The 22,016-nt window shown below is 38.8% G+C and overlaps 1 protein-coding gene across 5 annotated transcripts; it reads left to right on the forward strand.

Moving 5' to 3' along the window:
* The first annotated feature begins 322 nt into the window (after positions 1 to 322).
* On the forward strand, positions 323 to 21,777 carry LOC143286185 (uncharacterized). Of its 5 annotated transcripts, none has more exons than XM_076593810.1 (11): positions 323 to 483; positions 7,644 to 7,815; positions 8,476 to 8,631; positions 9,671 to 9,807; positions 10,499 to 10,647; positions 11,553 to 11,741; positions 13,482 to 13,571; positions 15,458 to 15,676; positions 16,110 to 16,241; positions 17,509 to 17,625; positions 19,450 to 21,777. In XM_076593810.1, exons 1-11 carry the CDS (start codon positions 465 to 467, stop codon positions 19,558 to 19,560), a joined length of 1,491 nt encoding a protein of 496 aa, XP_076449925.1. In that variant the 5' UTR covers positions 323 to 464; the 3' UTR covers positions 19,561 to 21,777. The 5 variants fall into 5 exon arrangements, with proteins under 5 accessions (XP_076449925.1, XP_076449924.1, XP_076449928.1 ...); XM_076593809.1 differs by lacking the exon at positions 323 to 483 and adding an exon at positions 5,462 to 5,618; XM_076593813.1 differs by lacking the exon at positions 323 to 483 and adding an exon at positions 5,692 to 5,825.
* The last annotated feature ends 239 nt before the right edge of the window (positions 21,778 to 22,016 follow it).

Consider the following 22,016-nt stretch of genomic DNA (forward strand, 5'->3'; position numbering starts at 1 on the left):
TATCTACATATATACTTATTTATTTACAAGAAAAGAAGTTAAGACAGCAGCGTCTCAACTGAAATAAACGCATGACTTGAAATACAAAAAAATTCCAAGTCCGAAGAAAGATCGGCAAGGCACGGGGTGTTATCAGTCACAGATGCAAGGCGCGTGCATTCACGTCATCCGATTTGATGGCCTATTTGCCAATCGATTGGTCCGGTTGGCTGACTGGAAGATGTTATGACCTGCGTGACACACACGGGGAAATTAATTAAAAAAAAATAAAAAAAAGCAAACAAAGCGCGGACACTGTATATATGGAGACTTGCAGTGGCGGCACAACACTGATTCACATAGTCAGGAGAGTAAACCGCAATTGACAGTGTGACTGCCTGTGTACATGATACTGAAGGAAAAAAAAAAAAAAGGAAAAAGACGAAGAAGATAACAAAACATTGATACGATACAAAGCTGTTTAAATGTCTACTGTGAAAGTTGGTGAGTAGATGCTCATATATTTGCGTTCAGTGTATAATCGGTTATCTCTGGATTCAGTTCGGCTTTGTTATCGTTGTGTGCCAAGTTATCATAGCCGCTGGTGTGTTTGTATTTCGCTTACAAATACTACACTTAGCGAGATGTACTAAGCTCAACACACACACACACGTGTGTGTGTGTGTGTGTGTGTGTGTATGTATGTACTGTGTGTGTGTGTGTGTGTGTGTGTGTGTGTGTCATTCGTGTGCCAGTGTGTGTGTGTGTGTGTGTGTGTGTGTGTGTGTGTCAGTGTGTGTGTGTGTGTGACTGAATTTAATAACGGTGTACCCTTTTGAAAGTTAAACTGAAATATCGATATAAGATTCAGTTGAATCAAAAGTCTTTTGAAAATGCGGACACTTTCAGGAAGAATACTATTTGCTAACGGCAACAGTAAACGTGACCGTGACGGAGCATAATCACTAATGACACATCAGTATATTATGCCGTAAGCTCTTCAAGAAAACGAAAAGAAAAAAAAGAAAAGAAAAAGACAAACTTGAAACAAGACAAAATCGACGCAGGAAGACTCAAAAACAAGAAATCAAACTGGGGGGGGAAAAAAGAAGAAGAAAAAGAAAAAAGAAAAAAAAAAAGGTATAAATTCCTCTCATCCAATGTCATCGGGATCATACTGTTCACTCTTCATTCATGTATCGACTTCTTTTTTTTTTCTTTCACTTAGTCCTATCTATATTGAAGGTTGCCGTAATACATTCGCCTCCTTGTTTGAAAACCTGAGGTAACGTTCGATGTGTTTCAGTAAAGCTGAGTTTGGAAACGTCTTTTATTCATATTTTAGGAGAGTTTTTCCAGTTCCTTCATTACGGTACTGATTTAGCTCTTTTTTTGCGTTTGTCTCGATTTTCATTTAAACTGAAGACAGAATAGTATACGAACTTAAATCACTAAGTAAATCTCCAACACAGAACAGCGGGTCTGAGATTGAACACGTCACACAACGTGACGTCAAACAAAACTATCTTCGTATATGACCTGAAGTTTAAAATGATGATGATAGTACTACTTCTACTGCTGCTACTACTGCTACTACTACTACTACTACTACCAAACACGGAATGCAAAGCTGAAAGCGGGTACAATTCCATTTATAGGACCTGCCACAGGCACGCAAACAAACACACTAGTCAAGCACAAACAATTCCGCCACAATTGAAAGAATTGAAAGGACACCAAAGTACGAACTCAGCTCAGTTCGACTCAGTTTGGTTAAACTGAAGCCGACAGCCAACCGCAAAGGCTGAGTTTTTATTTTATTTCATTTTATTTATGAACTGTTTTTTTTTTCTGCTCCAGGTTTAACAATGTTGCATTGTTTGACTACAACGTGACGTTTTTACCTACTTTATACTGAGGTATGCTTTACACGGAGTAAGGTGTATGAACATGGTGTATGAGCAGAATAAAATGTCCGGATGGTCAACTGACTTAACATTTTCCGGCGACATCGGAATGGAGAGAGAGAGAAAAAAAAGAAAGAAAGACCGAGAGTGGGGTTTGTAGAGAGAGAGAGAGAGAGAGAGAGAGAGAGAGAGAGAGAGAGAGTGGGGGTTGTAGAATAAATTTAAGTACTTAGTGAATGGTCTGCTCAGACAGAAAATTAATGAGAATGATAGAGCCGACCAAAGGACTTAAGAAAACCAAACAAGAAAACGTAATAGGGAATAATAGGAAACTTCCACCAGAACAGATTTTCCAGTCGACGATCACACAAAACAGAACATGATGATAATACGGGTAGGCTCAGCCATACCAACGGAGGGATGGGATATCGCCGGGACAAACATGAAAAGAAAAAAGTGATAATGATTGCGCGAGAGCAAAATTATTATATGTGTGTGTGTTTCGACAAGTCTGTGACACACACACACACACACACAACCACACACACACACACACACACTTTATCTTTTATGACGGGAAAACAGTTTTTCAAAACTTTTATTTATTTGTTTTTATATTATATAAAAAACAACAACAACATATTTGCAGGTGGCGGTAGTAGAGTTTTGTATTGAAGACCCTAGTTCAGTTACATAGTACATGGATATTTGGCCATTGCATGGCTGAACTCGTCCATCCTCATAGTTTCTTCAAGGAATTCACAAAGAAGTGCGCGTGAGAGAGAGAGAGAGAGAGAGAGAGAGAGAGAGAGAGAGAGAGAGAGAGAGAGAGATGTATATAGATATAGATGTATATATATATATGTATCAGTGTGTGTGTGTGTGTGTGTGTGTGTGTGTGTGTGTGTGTGTGTGTGTGCGCGCGCGCGCGTGTGTGTGTGCCTGTCTGTCTGTGTCTGTGTCTGCCTGTATGTGTGTTCAGTCAAGTTTATGGTGTCGCCTGCTGGTGGAAAACGGGAGTCAGTCAAGGAGTCATAGGCATATTAATCTTTGTGAAGTCCCTGAAGAAACAACGAAGACGGACGAGTTCAGCATGAACTGGCATTCCAAATATCCATGTAGGTATACCATGTGACTGAGCTAGGATCTTCAATACACCATTTTACTACCGCTGACTGCAAATTATGTTAACTTAAAAAACAAAACTCGACAAAAAAAAAAAAAAAAAAAAAAAAATCAAACAAACAAACTGAAAATCCCACCTGTTCTGTCGTCATAAAAGGTAAAGTTAGACTCAACCGTAACTGTGTGTGTATGTATGTGTATGTATGTGTGTGTGTGTGTGTGTGAGACAGACAGACAGACAGACAGACAGACAGACAGACAGAGCACTGCATTAAGAACACGACTTTCGGATGAAAAACCTGTGTCAGTTTATGGCCTGTTACGAAAGCCATGATGGTTACGGATGCCTTACAATGATCCGGGTCAAGTCAAACCGGGGGTGGCTTTTTACGGAGTAGCTTTGTTTCTTGCCACTGACAGAAACGACGTGATATTTAGTTGTTTTTTTTCTTTCGTTTTTTTTCTTATATGTACATATTTTTTAAAATATCCGTGTCTTGTACACCTGTTCCTTCTACAGTTTTATTTGACCGTTTGATATATTCTTTTCTTCTTCTTCTTCGTTGTATTGTTGTTGTTTCTTCTTTTCTTCTGTGTCTCCTCCCCCTCCACTTCATCGTTCTCCTTCCTTTTCTACTATGAAAGTACCGATCGAAATTCGATTTTGTCATCTGCTACGTTCACAGCCGCATACATAAACATAATATATGTCTTGATGGTCGTGTTTGTTGTTGTTGTTTTTCCCCTACTGCTGCCATGGATGATGCAATGTCAGTGATGCAATATTGACAGGCGGTGCATAAATGTTATGTATTATGCGATTTTCGGCTTTTCCTTAAAGGGTAGTTGTTGTGTTAAACAGGTGCAGGGACACACGTTGGAAAAGAAATGTACCTGCAGTGTTAAACGGTTGCCGTGCTCTTCTTCGGCATAATCATTTTCCTTCTCCAACTCCATCGTCATCACCATCATTATTGTAGTAGTAGTAGTTGTCAGTAGTAGCAGCAGCAGCTGTAGTAGTAGTAGAAGTAGTCGTAGCAGTAGTAGAAGCAACAGTAGCAGCAGCAGCAGCAGCAGCAACATAATGACAGCCGGGTGGTGGTAAAATTTTTAAGACCTTTTTGTCACAAGGACACTCTGAAAGTTATGGGCCCATGTCAACTTGACTCTCTTTACATGACCAAGTTCGCAAAGTAGTGCACCAGTTTACCGTTGTATCATGGCGTGCTAACACTGCAGCCATAAAAAATAGTACGAAATAGAATAAGTAAACCGCTGCATGTTGAAATAATCCCTATCACTGTAATTTCTATATGGGAATGAATATGTCTGTTGTAGGTGGTTTTATGCAATCGCAAGAAAAATAAAAAATCTGGGTACCTTTCTTCAAACAGAATTACCACAAAAGGTTAAAATAGCCCGAGTAATTAGGCGACAGATGGCTTTATTATTTTGGATCAAAGATTTTTTACTTGTGTTGGCTGACACAAAGGAAATCAAATTATGATAAGAGGAAGGTAATTTTCGGCGACAGTTCACAGGTGCAATATATCTAGTATTTCTCTGATTAGAAAAGAAAAAGAAAAAAAGAAAAGAAAAAAAAAAAAAGAAAAAGAAGAAAAAGAAATATTCTGTAGAAAAAGCAAGGATGCACACACACACCAAAAAAAAAAAAAGAAAGAAAGAAAAAAGAAAAAAAGAAAGATAGAAAGAAGGAAAGAAAAAAAAGAAAAGAAAAAATGAAAAGAAAAACTCGATTACACACACACACACACACACACACACACACACACACACACACACACACACACACAGTATATTCTGGGGTACGGTACGTCTCCGTAGAGTATACATACCTACTACAAGATTTATTTTTTCTTTTCTTTAATGAATACAAAATCAATTTGTAATTTCAATAAATGATTTTTAAATGTTGCTCACGTGCTTGGAAACTTTGGAAAGCACACCATCAGAAAGAATAGAGAGGGAACATTGAAACTGCATACGATCTAGGAATTTGCTCATTCAAGTTGTTGCAAAATGTTTGCTTTGCTCTTAAAGTGGTTTTCCGCGATCACAAGTGCATTTCACTATCATGGATCCGATTCAACTGAAACTATCATGGATCCGATTCAACTGAAATTATCGGCAAAATTTAATCGCCGCACGTACGCAGAGGCGTAAACTATAAATTGAATTTGTGTGCCAGTGTGTGTGTGTGTGTGTGTGTGTGTGTGTGTGTGTACTATCGGTTAACTTCAGTACATGTGCAGACGTGACGAGAATATCTCTTCACTATGTAAACATAGCGACTCATAAATGTGCAGGAATATCTGGTCCGTGTTAAAAACACATTTTTCTTTTCTTTCTTCCACCCTTTCTTTAATTCTCAGTTCTTTTTTTTTTAATTATAAAATACAACTGACTGAAGTCCATATATATTTAGCAGTGTTCTGTCTTCGCCGTGTCCGTCGTTGAGACAGCTGTTCTACAGTGTCAGTCACCCCTGCATCTGTCTATCACGTTGTCTTTATCTTTTTTGGAGGAAAACTCGATCTGGGAAACTAGTTTTCAAGGTTATGGCTGAAAACAGATCTGGAGCAGTCGGTAAGTCGGTCTTTTGTTCGTCAGTGGTATTAAAACGTAGAGCACATAAAAGTCGAGACAGGACCCATGAACGCCTCGAACCACTAAAAACTTCTGCGTTCCAGACCATTGCCCTGACTGACTCTAAGTGGCCGGACGTTTAGGACGTCAGCGGATAGGACTCGCTATTCAAACTCTGCCACAGAGCTTGAAATTTGATCGCCATAGGTGAATGAATTAATACAAATGTGGATACTTATACAGCACATATCATCAGTCGGAGACAAAGCTCTAAGCGCTTCACAACCTTTCGGGGGTCATTCGTTACCTTTGTTATTCACTTGATCAGATTCCATGCACTGCACGCACACATATACACTAAAACAGATATGTAACATTTTATGTGTATGACCGTTATGTTTATTTGCACCGCCATGTAAGCAGCCGCCATACTCCATTTTTGGTGGTGTGCATGCTGGGTTGCCGTGTTCTTGTTTCCCGGCATATCGATAACAGGATCTTTGGGTTAATACAGTCTTATACGCGCCGAAATCCAGCAGAAGAGTGGCATATAGGTTATACTACCTGACAGTAGAAAATTGTCTGCTGCCATTGCAGTAGCCATCAGCATTAATTTGTCACGTCCTAGTTTTGCTGTTGACTGCCCACTGACATTGAAGACGGTAGTACTGTACATGATCATTTCCACTGATGTATCCCACTGTAATCAGAGATTTCGGTTGGGTTCTTTTTTTTTTCCGGCGACGGAACACTAGGCTAGCTGTGTGAGTTGCTGGTAAGGAGAATTGAGGATGGTCTTGATGCATGGCAAATAACAGAGAAAACTGACGACAATTATAAGCATCGTTGATGCATCAAAGATTCAGTGTGTGTGTGTGTGTGTGTGGTGTGTGTGTGTGAGAGAGAGAGAGAGAGAGAGAGAGAGAGAGAGAGAGTGTGTGTGTGTGTGTGTGGTCTGAGATTAAGACACCAAGCAGCATTAGACAGAAAAAAGGGTCCATCAATTTTTGAAATAATCAAAATCAATAGTCTCTCCCCACATCCACACAAACAACGCAAAAGTTATCTTACGAACAGAACCTTTAACAGGCCCCACCCACAAAAGATTTGACCTTCACCCTCACTTGCAGACGACACAATGGCCTGCCCAGATAATTATCTTGTTTCGATGGGAAAACCAACACGAGTGACAATGATGGTATATTTTACAATCTGTTGAATCGAATCGACACCAGTGAGTCGTTTATTCCCTCGGGGTTTTTTCTTGGATGGTAGGTTCATATGGTGTGTTTTTAGCGTCGAGATCTGCAAGTGCAAACAGATTTTCACCGAATGTCCAGAACACGCATTTTTCTCCAAATTTTTAAGAGATTGCAAGAGTGGACTTGTAGGGGGTGGCGCCATTTGGGAGAAGGACAAGAATTGGAACCCAGCCGACCTGCTTAGCTTGAGAAGCTTCTCGTTGACATCACATTCATTATATGTTTGTTATATGTACATAACATGTGTGTGTGTGTGTGTGTGTGTGTGTGTGTGTGTGTGTGGTGCGTGCGTGCGTGCGTGTGTGTGTGGTCTACTCACTAAATCGTGCTGCATCATTGTGTGTGTGTGTGTGTGTGTGTGTGTGTGTGTGTGAGAGAGAGAGAGAGAGGCTTTATTTATGTTGTTTTTCATTGCAGAAGTTTTCTCAGTCCTTGGCATTCTGAACTCGTACATATTTTTAGGAAGTTTAGGAAAACAGTGATCCATATCTGACCCTCTGGCATTTTATATTCATTAACTGGGTTAGAATGAGCCTCAACTCAGCAGTTTCAAGACTGCGTAAAGTGTTGACCTTTTTTCTTTCTTTTTTTTTTTTTTTTTTGATAGCAAAGAAATATTTACTTGTAAGAACTGAATTGAAGCCATCTTCAATCAAACACACTCGTGTTTTTCTTTTTTGTTGTCGGAATTTTAAAACCTGTACAACAGATTAAAAAACATTTTTTTTACAGTTTTTGATGACCAACTGATTGTGTTTTTCAGTGCGCTCATTGATGACCAGTTACTGGAAGGAGTTTGCAGATCAAGCCACACTGAATCAGATGATGCTGGACTCAAGAGCGGAAGAGCTAAACAAGGAAGAAAGGCCAGAAATTCTGTCCTATCTTCCTGACTACACTGGGAAACGCATCATAGAACTTGGTGCTGGCATAGGGTAAGTATCTGTTTTTCTTTCATTTTATTTGTGGGTGGGTGTTTACTCTGTGTGTACGCTCAGTGTGTGTGTGCACAAGTGCACGTGTGTTGGGCATATTTTGTGCCTTTTATGTGTGGAGGGGGAAGGGGGGAGTGTGTGGAGAGTGGAGGTGTGTGTGTGTGTGTGTGTGTGTGTGTGTGTGTGTGTGATTGTTCACTGTGACATTTATATGATTGTTTTGATGTATATAAAATATACATACGTATGTGTTGTTTTGTTCATGTGTAGAGGTATGCTATTTTGCACTGTTGTACATGTATTGTTTCATATGAGATGCTTAGAACCAATTAAGTGGGGAGTTTGAGCCATATAAGTACTATCTATTATTAATTTATTGCTACTATTATTATTATCATTATTAGTTTCTTTGAAGAAACCATAAGATATTGCATGGTTATGTTTGGTATATTTTAATCTGTCATTCCATGTGTGTGCATACACATGCATGTATAAGTGTGAATGTGACGGGTGTGTATGTGATGTGTGTGTGTGTGGGGGGGCATGATCACACATGCACATGTTTATTTATGCATTTGATAGGAGAAGTAGATGGGACAGATCATTTTGTTAACTTTTCCCACCAACTTTCCCAATATCACAATTATGTTTATTCCATAGACGTTTCACAAGTGAAATCGCCCCCAAAGCGAAGAGTGTGGTGGCAGTGGATTTCATGCAAGACTTCATCCAGAAGAATGAAGAGACAAATAAACATTTTGGCAACATTGAGTTTTTGTGTGCCGATGTCACTCATCTCACGCGAGAGAAGGAAAGGTGAGTGGTGATGTAATGCTTTCACTGAAATCCTGTACTGTTAAGATCATGTTCATGATGATGATTATCATGTTTGTTGCTCACAATCAAATTGACATGTAGTTCACAATGAAACTGACATGCACTCAAATCATTTACAGTTATCAAACTTTATATACTCCATTCTACTCAAGCTTCAAGTAGATAATTGGTTATTGCTCTGGTATTGATCTGATAATATTGTGTAAGGTAGGAAGAAGCCCACTAGTCTCTACCTGTACTCTCTCTTCTGTGATGGAATTCCTTTCCTAATATGGTAGTGATTGAGTATGGGGAATGCTGGGTAGGTCTAGATACTGCCAAGCATAGGCGCTTGCATGGTTATGTTTCTTGGTCATAACAATGATGATGGTGAGAAGGAGGAGGCTTGCAGACATGTGTCCACATCCAGCAATTAAAAAAAAAAAAAATTGGTATCAGTTTACTTAAAATGGATAAGTTTACTTTTTTTTTTTTTTTTTTTTGCTCAACAAAGAAATATTTCTGGCTGAAAACATGGGTCTCTCATACCCAGTGCAGTTTGTAAAATTTTTTGCTCAGAAAAGATCTTTGTTTAGCAGAGATGTGCTCTGTTTAAAATTAATAGTAAAAACTGACATTGCTTGTTTGAAACAAATTGCAACAAATAATAGTGCATTGGTAGAATTTGATCGTAATCTTTAAGACCACTTTGTTTGAAATTACATGGAAAAAAAAGACTTTTTAATGTAAAACATAATGGTATAGCATAACATTTTCATATCAGTATAGTGGGGAAAGGAAGGTTTTCCCCTGGCTAGCACAGAAAATTGAACTTCATGCACACATAAGCCACACTGGCTTATAAGCCGCACTTATTACCGGTACTGGAACACATACCAATACTATGGAAAAGCTGTCAATATTGTAGGTTATGAAATAAACACAAGCGGAAACAACACATAGAAACACATAACATCCTATTCATTTTTGAAATTGTATAAGCCTGCTTGAATTGATGTACGACTGTGTGTGTTTTCAGTGCTGACCTGATCTTCTCCAACTGGCTGCTGATGTATCTCGACAACAGTGAAGTCCAGTCACTGCTGACCAAACTCTTGACCTGGTTGGCCCCTGGGGGCTATCTCTTTATTCGGGAGTCCTGCAGGCATGCCTCAGGTAGGTAGGCATACATCACTCTTCATCACAGAGCAAGAGTTGAAGATTTGATTTATTTTCAGCCTGTATTTGGTGTAGGTGGTCAGGTGGGTTATAAGCAACAAATATAAAACTGTGCAAGACTTCTCGCAGTGTAACAACGATATTTTTTTTTTTAACTTACAACTGCATTGGCATCTTACTGTGTAACAACAATACCTTGAATGATTATAATAATGAAGGAAAGAGTTCAGAATATACAATATGCATATCCTATATCCATATATATATATATATGTCCTATGTCTTATTGCAGATTGTTTTCTTATTTATGCATCAGTTTATTTTGATTTACTGTATTTGTATTGTTTATTATTTAGTTTTGTGCATTAAAAAAAAAAAAAAGAAACGAATGAAGAAAAAAAATTTTTGAAAAAAATCAAACAAACAGAAAACAACAACAACCTTGAACGAACTTAAGATTGAGTTTAATTACACATACTTAACCTTGACCCAACTAGTGCAGACTCCGGCAGGGATCTGACATTCCTGTCCTGTGCAAACTACTATCCGCCAGAGTTTAACGCTCACACTGTGACAACAATCTCTTCAGCAAGTATAAAACTGTGTACAATTACCAACTGTTCAAAAGCAAGAACAAGAATATCTTGAGCAAACTGTAAACTTGATCTCAGGCTGTTCTTGGTTCCAGGAGACCATTCAAGACAACAAAATCCAACGCAGTATCGAGATCCTTCTCATTATGAAGCATTCCTGGCTTCGGTGACGATACCAGTGGATGAGAAAAATGTATACGGGTATGACATGGTGCTGTCCAAGTGTGTGGAAACATACATCAAGGTAATTATTGTTTCATGTATATCTCTGTCATCTGACACCAGTTTGTGTGTGTGTGTGTGTGTGTGTGTGTGTGTGTGTGATGTGTGTGTGTGTGTGTGTGTGTCACTTTGTGTGTGTTTCCCTTGCATCAACAGCTATACATTCTCTTGAACAACATCATCGCCATGACAGTTCCATTCTACACACTACATACCAGATCACATGGACAGCATGACAACTCACCACACAACTGCAATGTTTTACAGTCGTGACTTCCAAGAGTATTGTTGGCGTCAGTGTGTTTCGTAGAGTGCATGACCTGAGAGGAAGAGGCAGGGAAGGCAGAAAGGCTAGGATGGGGAATAAACATTGCTGAGGAGGAGAAGGAGAGAGAGAGAGAGAATGCGAATGCGAATGCGAAAATTTATTCAGATTAGGCCAAGGCCCCAAACTGAAGGGAGCAAACATAAGCTACTTCAATCACACAAGTAAATACTGAGATAAAACATCAAGTTGTAGATAATAAGAGAGAGAGAGAGAGAGAGAGAGAGAGAGAGAGAGAGAGAAGTTGAAAAGCCCATAAACTTTTGTGTAGTTGCAATGCCCATGTATATACACTTATATACATACATACACACAAACAGTTAATTTTGTTCTAGGTTCTCACTTCTTTGTACATAGATTTTTTATTCATTTACTTATTTATCTTTTCGTCTAAAACCACAGTATATGGATAGACGTTAAACTGAAGAATACACACAAATACACAACCATCATTGCATGCATACATGTTGGATCCTTGTGTGAGTATGTGCGTGTACCCCTACCCTCCTTCACACACACACACACACACACACGCCCACACCCACATCCACCCACCCACCCAGAGCAAAATCAGTAGAGTCTTTTTTCAATGGTCTTTTCAGCACAAGAACAACTGCAACCAGGTGGTGTGGTTGGTGCAGAAGGTGCTACGCGACACAAGCAAAACACATGGCTTCAAGACTTTCCAGGAGTTCCTTGACAACCAGCAGTACTCCTCCCGTGGAATCCTCTGCTATGAAAAGATATTTGGCAGAACGTTTGTCAGCACTGGAGGTTTAGAAACAACCAAGGTATACACTGCAAATGGTTATGCCTTTAATGTTATAGATATCCTCAGTGGGGAGGGGGGGGAGGGGAAGGGAGGGATTAGGTTTTATTGTTGTTGTTGTTGTTGTTTTATGTAGGGGGGGGTGTGGCTGGGGGTTTGGTGGAGGAAAAGATGTGTTTTTATTTTTTTTAATTTAATTAAAACTTAAATTTTTTTTTTTTTTTAACCATTTTTAGAATCACAAGTGGACTGGGAAATGGAGGTGTGGATATTCAACTCATACAGAAAGTAAAGAAAGAAAATAGTCTGTTATAACAATGTGGCAATATTTATTGCCAGCTGTCAGCTCCACATCGCAGTCTTTTCATGTTCTTCAAATCAAAGAGAGTGAAAGTAAGAAAATGATGTGAATGGAAAGAGTTTTAACTATTTCGTTCCTATTTTTCTATGAACCATTACTCCCCCTTGTTCTGAGATCCCTACCATTCGCATATTCCCTTCATTCCTGGATTTAGAGAAGAGAAAGAAAGTATGAAGCAGGGTACTTATTTTGGAGGCTTATGGTAACGCGGCTCATTACAGTACACTAAGATTGTCATATACTGTTGTGTTCAGAATTGATGTGAGACGTTGTCTGAGACCCTGTTGACACTATAGGGTGACATCTCTGGTGACACTCAGGCGTAAAACAGGTGACTTTGGGGTCAAACACAATGCATACTACTACGTACTACATGCAGGACAGTGTTTTGCTTGCAGAGTATGCACATCATGCAGGTACTCACTGAGTAGTGCCTCGCATGTATCTCAGTGCCACACTGCTAGTCATATCCACGAAAAACTGTCACAATTGTCACTACTATTGTCCTTATCACATGAATGATTTGAACTTTGTCTCAAAGAGAATATATGCCTTTCACTACACTTGCAGTCACTGAGCCAGAATCAGGTCATTATCTACACAATTCATGAACAAAAACTATTCAGAAACGATACTGTCTCTAAATATGGATGTCCATGTCACAATCATCATGTAATATGCCACACAAAGGTGACACATGTGATATAACTTGAAGCAGTCATGCCATTTACTGCACAAGTATACACCACAATTTTCACACTTCTTACTTTTTTAACTTTTCATCACCCGCTATCTGTGCTTCTGTAACAACAGCTAATTCCACTCTCTCCTTGTCATTCATTTGAAACAGATCGAAATCATTATCTGTTAGAGCGTTGTAAAACTCCTCTTCAGAAAACTGGTCACAATCCGAACTTTCTACACATTCCGTTTTTCTGTGTCCGTGTGTCTACACAGCACTTCAGCAAGAATGTAGCGGCGCCCACTTTCCCACGGCCTAGGGAGGGGGAAGCGGGTGTCTGGCATCCATTCCACTCATAAACACTGCCCCGCTAGTGACCCGATCAAGGATAGATGATGCACACTGATGACGCGACACGCGGGAAGTTCAAAGCGCTTACCGCGAGACCCGATTTTCCGGCCTGCAGGAAGGAAAGGGGGAATTCTCTGCTGCATGGTTTTCCGGCCTCCAGGAATGAAGTGTAAAAATCCTGTAAACCGGTAAACCGTGCTGCAGGGATGAAAGAGTTAAAAAAAAAAGAAGAAGCTGAAAGTGACTTGTGTATGTGCACATGTGTGTGTGTGTGTGTGTGTGTGTGTGTGAATCTTCATATGTGTGGATGTGTTGTTGCAGGTGTATGGATGCCTGTGCATTCATGCTCATGTGCGTGTGTGTTCCAGGAATTTGTCGGCCTGTTGAACTTACAGAAGGGTCAGAAAGTCCTGGATGTGGGAGGAGGCATAGGTGGCAGTGCATTCTACATGGCAAAGGTCAGTCATCACCCTTAGAATGGAAGGAAAAAAAGATGGACTAGACTCTTGCACTACCTGTGACACTTCCAAAACTGTTCTGTTCAGAGTGCATGGTTTTTACTAGTTTGTTGGTGCTACAGCAGATTGCTTTCATGTTCAGTACTGTACATGTGTTTGTGTCTTTTTCTGTGTATGTCGCCGTCTCTCTCTCCCTGTGTGTGTGTGTGTGTGTGTGTGTGTGTGTGTGTGTGTGTATGACACAGGCAGCATGATGTACACTTGTGTATTTCAGTGGGCATGCCTGTTGAGTTTCCATCATTTAGCTGGTTTATCACATCCAAAAGAAATGCCAGTGTCAGATCTGTTGAAGCCAAAAAATAATCAAAAGAAGACAATGGCAGCTTCCTGACAGCCAGCAGTGGAGCTTGTGGTCATTTCTTTGCTTTGAGGTGACTACTAAAAAAAAAGAAAGAAAAAAAAGTAGCACAAATCAAAGTTGGCTTGGGGTCAGGAGTTATTGAAGGGGCAGAGACTGGCAGTAAAGGAAAAAATCTGAAAAAAAGGTAAACGTGCTTGATTCTGTTTCCTTTTGACATTAATTTAATTATAGAACATGCCTTGAATCACGATTTAATTTCATGTAAAAATAACAACAAACAAACAGCCCCACCCCCTACCCCCCAGTGATTTTATGCCCAGACAGTAGGATTTAACTATACATATACATATTGAATTACTGCGATTATTGTACATTGTCTATGTAAATGCATAAATAAATATCTGTAATTGGTGATAATAAACCGATTGAATAACTGTGGTTCTTGCACATTGTCTATGTGACATGAAGCACAAATAAATATCTGTAATTGGAGATAATAAAGTGATTGAATAACTGTGGCTTTCGTACATTGTTTATGTAACATAAAGCACAAATGAATTTCTGTAATTGGAGATAATGAAGCGATTGAATAACTGTGGTTCTCGTACACTGTTTATGTAACATCAGGCACAAATGAAATCTTTAATTGGAGATAATAATGACAAATCATTCAATGTTGCGGTGTTGTTGTGCAGGAGTTTGGCGTGCAGGCGGTGTCTATCGACCTGTGATTCTCGTACATTGTCTTTGTGACATAAAGCACAGATGAATTTCTTTAATTGGAGATAAAGCAGTTGAATAACTTTGGTTCTCGTACATTGTCTATGTAACATAAAGCGAAGATGAATTTCTTTAATTGGAGACAACAAATCAATCATTGTTGTGGTGTTGTTGTGCAGGAGTTTGGCGTGCAGGCGGTGTCTATCGACCTGTGATTCTCGTACACATTGTTTATGTGACATAAAGCACAAATGAATTTCTGTAATTGGAAATAATAAAGCGATTGAATAAGAGTGGTTCTTGTACATTGTCTTTGTGACATAAAGCACAGATGAATTTCTTTAATTGGAGATGATAATAACAAATCAGTCAGTGTTGTGGTGTTGCTGTGCAGGAGTTTGGCGTGCAGGTGGTGTCTATCAACCTGTGATTCTTGTACATTGTCTTTGTGACATAAAGCACAGATGAATTTCTTTAATTGGAGATAAAGCAGTTGAATAACTTTGGTTCTCGTACATTGTCTATGTAACATAAAGCGAAGATGAATTTCTTTAATTGGAGACAACAAATCAATCAATGTTGTGGTGTTGTTGTGCAGGAGTTTGGCGTGCAGGTGGTGTCTATCGACCTGTGGTTCTCAAACATTGTTTATGTGACATAAAGCACAAAAGAATTTCTGTAACTGGAAATAATAAAGTGATTGAATAAGCGTGGTTCTCGTACATTGTCTATGTAACATAAAGCACAGATGAATTTCTGTAACTGGAGACAACAAATCAATCAGTGTTGTGGTATTGCTGTGCAGGAGTTTGGCGTGCAGGTGGTGTCCATCGACCTGTCGTCCAACATGACCCAGATCGGCATGGACCGGGCCCAGGAGCTGGGCATCACACCGGACCAGGTGTCTTTTGAGATTGCTGATGCCACCAAGCGGGACTACCCACCCCAGTCCTTTGACGTTATCTACAGCCGTGACACCATACTGCACATTGAGGACAAGCTGTCTCTTTTTAAACAGTTTTTTGTGAGTGTTGATGTGTGCCTTGGGGTGGAGAAACTGTACGTTTGTGTGTGTGGGGGAGAGAGAGAGAGAGAGAGCGAGGGAAAAAGAGAGAGAGAGAGAGACTCTGTGTGTGTGTGTGTGTGTGGTGTGTGTGTGTGTGTGTGTGTGTGTGTGTGGTGTGCTTGTAATGAATGGTTCCATGTCTGTATGTCCATACATGTCTTCTCTCATGCATGCATACACAAACAATGTTGACACCTACAGAAATGAATGTACATGTACTGATAAACACATTCACAAAGTACAAGCATTATTTGTACACACACACACACACACACACACACACACACACACACACACACTAATACATTCTCTCTCTCTCTTTCTCCATATATGTACTGATACATAATCTATACTGCTACATTTTCCTCATCTGTGTTCTGTTTGTTGACAGAAATGGTTGAAGCCTGGAGGCAGAGTTCTCATCTCTGACTACTGCTGCAGTGAAGGCCCCCATTCTGACCAGTTCAAGGCCTACGTCAAACAACGAGGCTACAACCTGCTGACGCCAGCTGCCTATGGAAAGGTAGCGTTCCTTGTCCCTTCACCTATCTTAACGATCGTTCACTTGTTCTTTTTTTTTTTTTTTTCCTGCATGGATTGTTTTTCATTGTTTACTTTGATGACATTATGGTCCTTTTTAAAGAATATAAAAATTATGTGGAATTATTATTGTTGTTGATATTCTTCTTATAACTATTATTTTTGGGAAATGTCTTTGATGAAATCACAACCATCATCACATCACCACCATCACCAAATGTGTGATATTAGCAGTATAGTTACTGTTGTGTCAGTGCTGCTAGTGCTTATGGAATTATTGTTGGGTCATAGAAATCAGCGTTGAATTTGTGAACCTTTGCTTTCATGGTTTTTATGCATTTATAAATCTAAAACAGCACAAAATCCACCCTGAAAATGATGGTCATTTACATAATATTATCCATACCTTGTACATAGTCTTGCAGGTTTATAGTTTTAGCTGTGCCTTTTCAATGAGTGGTTAGTTAAAGAAAAGAAAGTCCTGTGAAATTTTTCTGTGAATCTGCCATTAACATATGTGACATCCCACCAGAAAAGAAGTTTAATCTGTTTTTTTTCTTAGCAACTGATGAAAAACTGAAGACCTCTTTCACATCAGACACATAGTGCCTGAAGTTAAGTCTATGAAGAAGAGTCCTTGCACACCTTTATGTGAGTTGAGGCGATCAGTCAGTTGTACACTTTGGTGTCAGTAAACCTGTATACTGTGATGTGAGTTAAGATGATCAGTGAGTTGTGCTGAGATGGAATTGGTGTGTGTGTGTATCCTTTCTTACCTTGATGTGAATTAAGACCGTCTGTCAGTTGTACTGAGATGGAATTGGTGTGTGATCCTTTCTTACCTTGATGTGAGTTGAGACGATCTGTCAGTTGTACTGAGATGGAATTGGTGTGTGATCCTTTCTTACCTTGATGTGAGTTGAGACGATCTGTCAGTTGTACTGAGATGGAATTGGTGTGTGATCCTTTCTTACCTTGATGTGAGTTGAGACGATCTGTCAGATGATCTGTCAGTTGTACTGAGATGGAATTGGTGTGTGATCCTTTCTTACCTTGATGTGAGTTGAGACGATCTGTCAGTTGTACTGAGATGGAATTGGTGTGTGTGTAGCCTTGCTTACCTTGATGTAATGTAAGGTGATCAGTCAGTTGTATTGTGATGGCTTTGGTGTGTGTGTTCTTGCTTACCTTGATGTGAGTTGAGATGATCAGTCAGTTGTACTGTGATGACTCCGGTGTGTGCCCGGCAGGTGCTGGAAGAAGCAGGGTTTGTGAAGGTGAGAGCAGAGGACAGGTCCCAGCAGTTTCTGCAGGTGTTGCAGAGGGAGCTCCACACCACACAAACCATCAGGCAACAGTTCATCCAGGTAAGAGACATGGGCAGAGAGAAATGAGGGAGATGGGAGGAGAAGGAGAAATTTTATTTACATCCTGTCATATATACTTGTAATTGTAGACATTTACTTAAAACTATTTATTTTCACATTTGAGCGTTATCATTTGTTATCATATTTGCTTTCATAAGTATACAATGCTGATATATTTATAGATACCAAAATTTCATTTTGAAATTAATGATAGATGACACCAAATCATTTACAGGATTACTGAAGTGTAGAATCTCACACAGGGCCAGAAGCTTGTGGGAAAAAAACACCGACCATTGTCATGTTATTGTTATTATTGTCATCAGTATCATTATTATTATCATTATCATCATTATGATAATGATGATATGATGATGATATATTTATGGACACCATAGCTTCATTTTGGAATGAATGATAAATGACACCAAATCATTTAGTCCTCAATAGCAAGAAAGCGTGTATGTCAAGTCAAGTCAAAATGATCTTTATTGAGGGTAAAAGATTAAGCTTGTACATATCATTCTGCCCCCAGAAGAAAAGAAAAGACATGAAAATAGAAGAAAACAAGGGAGGGGGGTAGGAAGAGTATAACATGAAAAATCAACCACAATGAGACACACAAATTTCTATGGGGAAAAAACAATATATGGACCAATAGCAAATGAACATATATACGTGATGTTGACACAGTTATAACATACGGAAGCAAGCATCCTTACATCATTAACAAAAATATTTTGGAAGAGAGACAGTGAGGGTGAGAACAAGAGCGAGACTGAAGACAGACAGACACACAGACAGAACTGATAAAAGTACAAATTCAGAAAAGGAGGAAAAGAAGGTTGGAGTCAGAAGACAGAGAGAAAGTAACAAACAGATGGATAACACAATGGATAGACAGGAATATCAGAGGCAGAGGATAATAATGACAAAACATAAAAGGGATAATATTTTCTCCATCAAATGATGTGTGCGTACATGCATGTGTGTCTGCATGTGTGTGTGTATGTGTGCATCTGTCTCTCTGTCTCTGTCTCTCTGACTGTGTGATACATGATTATTATGTATACTCAGGAAAGACTTACAGAATAACACAAATGGTTTTCATGAATGTGTCTGCTACTTGTAAAACACAAAGATGTTCACCAGTGGTGCTAGTGCTAGATGTAGCTTCAGATGTTTACTGAAGGTGGTGCTACTAGTACATTCCCTTGATGATCTAGTAAGAAGGATGAGAGGTCAAGGTTATTGTTCAAAAGTATAAAAGCTTGATAGAATTCATGTTTTACATTCAATTTTTATCAAATTGATGATGGTAGTATGATCACATTGGAAGTTGAGGGCAGAGGTCAAATGTCATGGTCATGACATGGGGATATAATGATAATAGGAAAACCTCATAGGTACAAAAAAGACAAGGTCTTGCACAGAATTTTTATCAAACGTGGTATAGCGGTTGGTCATGGTCAGAACCAAAAACCTACGTAGAGCTGAGGTCAGCGATCAGAGTTCAAAAGTCAGAAATAAGGCATAATGGTAGAAGTATGAAAGAGCTTGGGGTTTTCATCCAGTTTTCATCCTACTTGAAACTATGATTGGTTATGGCAAAAGACATGAATGCTTTGAAAAGTTTAGGTTAAAAGTCAAAAGCCAATGTCACAAAAATGCCAGTGTGACAACTGTGCAATTAAAAATGTCCTGTTGCTATATCATACACTTTACACTAATTACAGCGCCTTTTATTTTCATTGTGAATATCACACATGACGCATGTTTTTTCTATGGACTAATGTTGTTGTTGTTTGTTCTCTGGCTGGGCAGGAGTTTTCAGAAGAGGACTATAACTACATCATCGATGGATGGAAGGCCAAGATTGAGAGGGTGGGAGAGGGCGACCAGAGGTGGGGGCTTTTCTACGCCGAGAAGCAGTGATCTCCCTTCTCCCAGTGAAATTTGTTGTTGTGTACAGATCTGAATAATCAATGGACAGCTGCTGAAAGACTGGAAAATGCCAAAGTGACTTTTACACAACCAGTCTGTTTGAATGAATTATATCATGTATTTGTGTGTTGAAATGAAGAGGGTTGTGGTGGGAAGCATGTTGAGCATTCCCATGCTTTCATGACAGCACATCATGAACATAAAATCCACGTTTGTAAATAAAATGTATAAATGATATTATACACAAGAGCGCAGACAAGCAGGCACAGATATAAAAACATACATACACACTGAAGTACACGCACACACACACACACACACACACACACTTTCTCTCTCTCTTTCTCTCACACAGACACAGACACACAAACACACACACCGTAAATTTTACAATTTTAAGCAAATTTTTCAAACATCACTGGATAAAAAGTGGATGAAAGATGGTTGTGAGACATTTCACAAACAGTTGTACAACTGCAGAATTTAATATTTGTTATCAGACTTTCACATTAACTGGAAAATAATCCCATTAATGCAGCAAATGAGTGCTGATATTCTGGCTATTCTGACACACTCATACACTGACCGTATACCTCTGTCTTAAGACATGCACAAATCAAATGCACAACTATTTCCTGATATATATATATATATATATATATATATATATATATATATATATGTAATAGATCTTGTAATAAAATGTATAATTGATCTAATTTCATATAAGCACTTTTTTCTCCATTATATGAATCTATATATAAAAATTATACATATATTTTCTTATAGATATAATTAAATGTGTGTATATATTGAAATATGTATTTATTGTAAGCTGTGTATTCATACTCTGTATACAGCAGAACATGTTTTGTTTTTAATTTTAGTGTGCCCAAATGTCATTTTTGACAGTGTGTCAACATTACAGCAGTACGGAGTATACACCATACCATAGTATACACAATTGTATCAAATTGTTTTTGCACAATATTTTTTCTGATAGTTTACACATCAACCACAGTGTTGTTCGAATCAATTTTGATGAAATGTGTTCACTTCAGTCACTTCCGTATGTTCCAGTTTTCTTTTTCTTCTTCTTCATTTAATGTAGGAAAGATTTTATTGTCCTAAATCAGTTGAGCTTTCATAGATTTTTTTCCAGGCTTACCATTTGAATTTTTTTTTTTAAATACCTATTTCACTTTTATTCTGAAAAAAACAGAAGAAGAATACATGTGAATTCCCAAACGATTTGTATATTCAGTCACAATATATAAGAAACATGTCACTGGGCAAAAAAGGAAGAAAAAAAAGAAGAAAAAAGGATGCTTTGATTTTTTTTGGGGGGGGGCTAAAATTTCAGTGCGCTTACAAAGGAAAGTTTATGCCACAGAGTTGCACTTCCCATTCTCCCCAACCCCCCACTCCCTCTCATCTTATCCTTGTTCTGTTTGTGTGTATAAATTATCTGTTTTCCCGTCAAAGTGGTTTTACCACAGAATTTTCCAAGGGACAGCTATTTATGTTTTGTTGCATTGTATTATTTTATATATCAGTAGTACTGACACTAGGGTTGTGCCGGTCCAGGTCTTGACCTGGGGGTCGCTACGATTACCGGATAAGCCTGTCCAGATACCAGGTTAGGCTAGATGGGTCCCCCCCCCTCTCCCCCCCTGCCTGCCGCAACACACTGCCCCGGAGCTGAACTCAGGGGTGTGCGGTTGGGGTGCTGAGGCTGCTTTAGACCCTCTTCTATCCTTTTGTTGTCCCAAATAGACCTATTTTTTATGTTTTATCTTACGCCTCTGTGCACACAGGTCAACAATCGTCAATGATGACGGCTGACCTTCCAAATTGAAGATTGAAGATTTCTTGCTGTGCTTAGGACCCTGGTAGTTTTTATCTAATTATTTTATCTGTTTTTGTTGTTATATTTGGTGTTTGTAATGTTGCTTTCCTACAACATAGTACTTTAATCCCTTTTTATTTCAATGTTTTTGGGGTTTGTTTAACGGAGGCAATATATGAATTGGAATGGCTGGTGCTTTCATTGCTGTCTAGTCTTAATGAATTGCTGGTTAAGGAGTTTTGCAGTGTAATCATCAGCATCATGAATTGTTTCTTGTGTCATATGTTAAAGGAATTCAATGTTTTTGGCAGCCAGCTGACCTGTATGTATGCTGCAATCAATAAATAAGTGTTTCACTTCTTTGGTGTTTTTATTGTCTTCATTCTTAATATATCTTAGTCTTTAATATCTGGATTTATATCAAGAGGTGCTTTCACCTGTGTTGCTTTATCTTTGTCAGTGTGTCTTTCTGACTGTCTGTCTATATTTCTGACCATCTTTTTATTTGTTTCATCTTCATTTTTTCATGCACAATTTTAAAATTAAATGTGACCCAGGCAGCAGAATACTGGCAGGCTGATATCCTGATTGATGTGGA

Source organism: Babylonia areolata, chromosome 9 (genome assembly GCF_041734735.1).
Source record: "Babylonia areolata isolate BAREFJ2019XMU chromosome 9, ASM4173473v1, whole genome shotgun sequence".
Taxonomy (NCBI): Eukaryota; Metazoa; Mollusca; class Gastropoda; order Neogastropoda; family Buccinidae; genus Babylonia; species Babylonia areolata.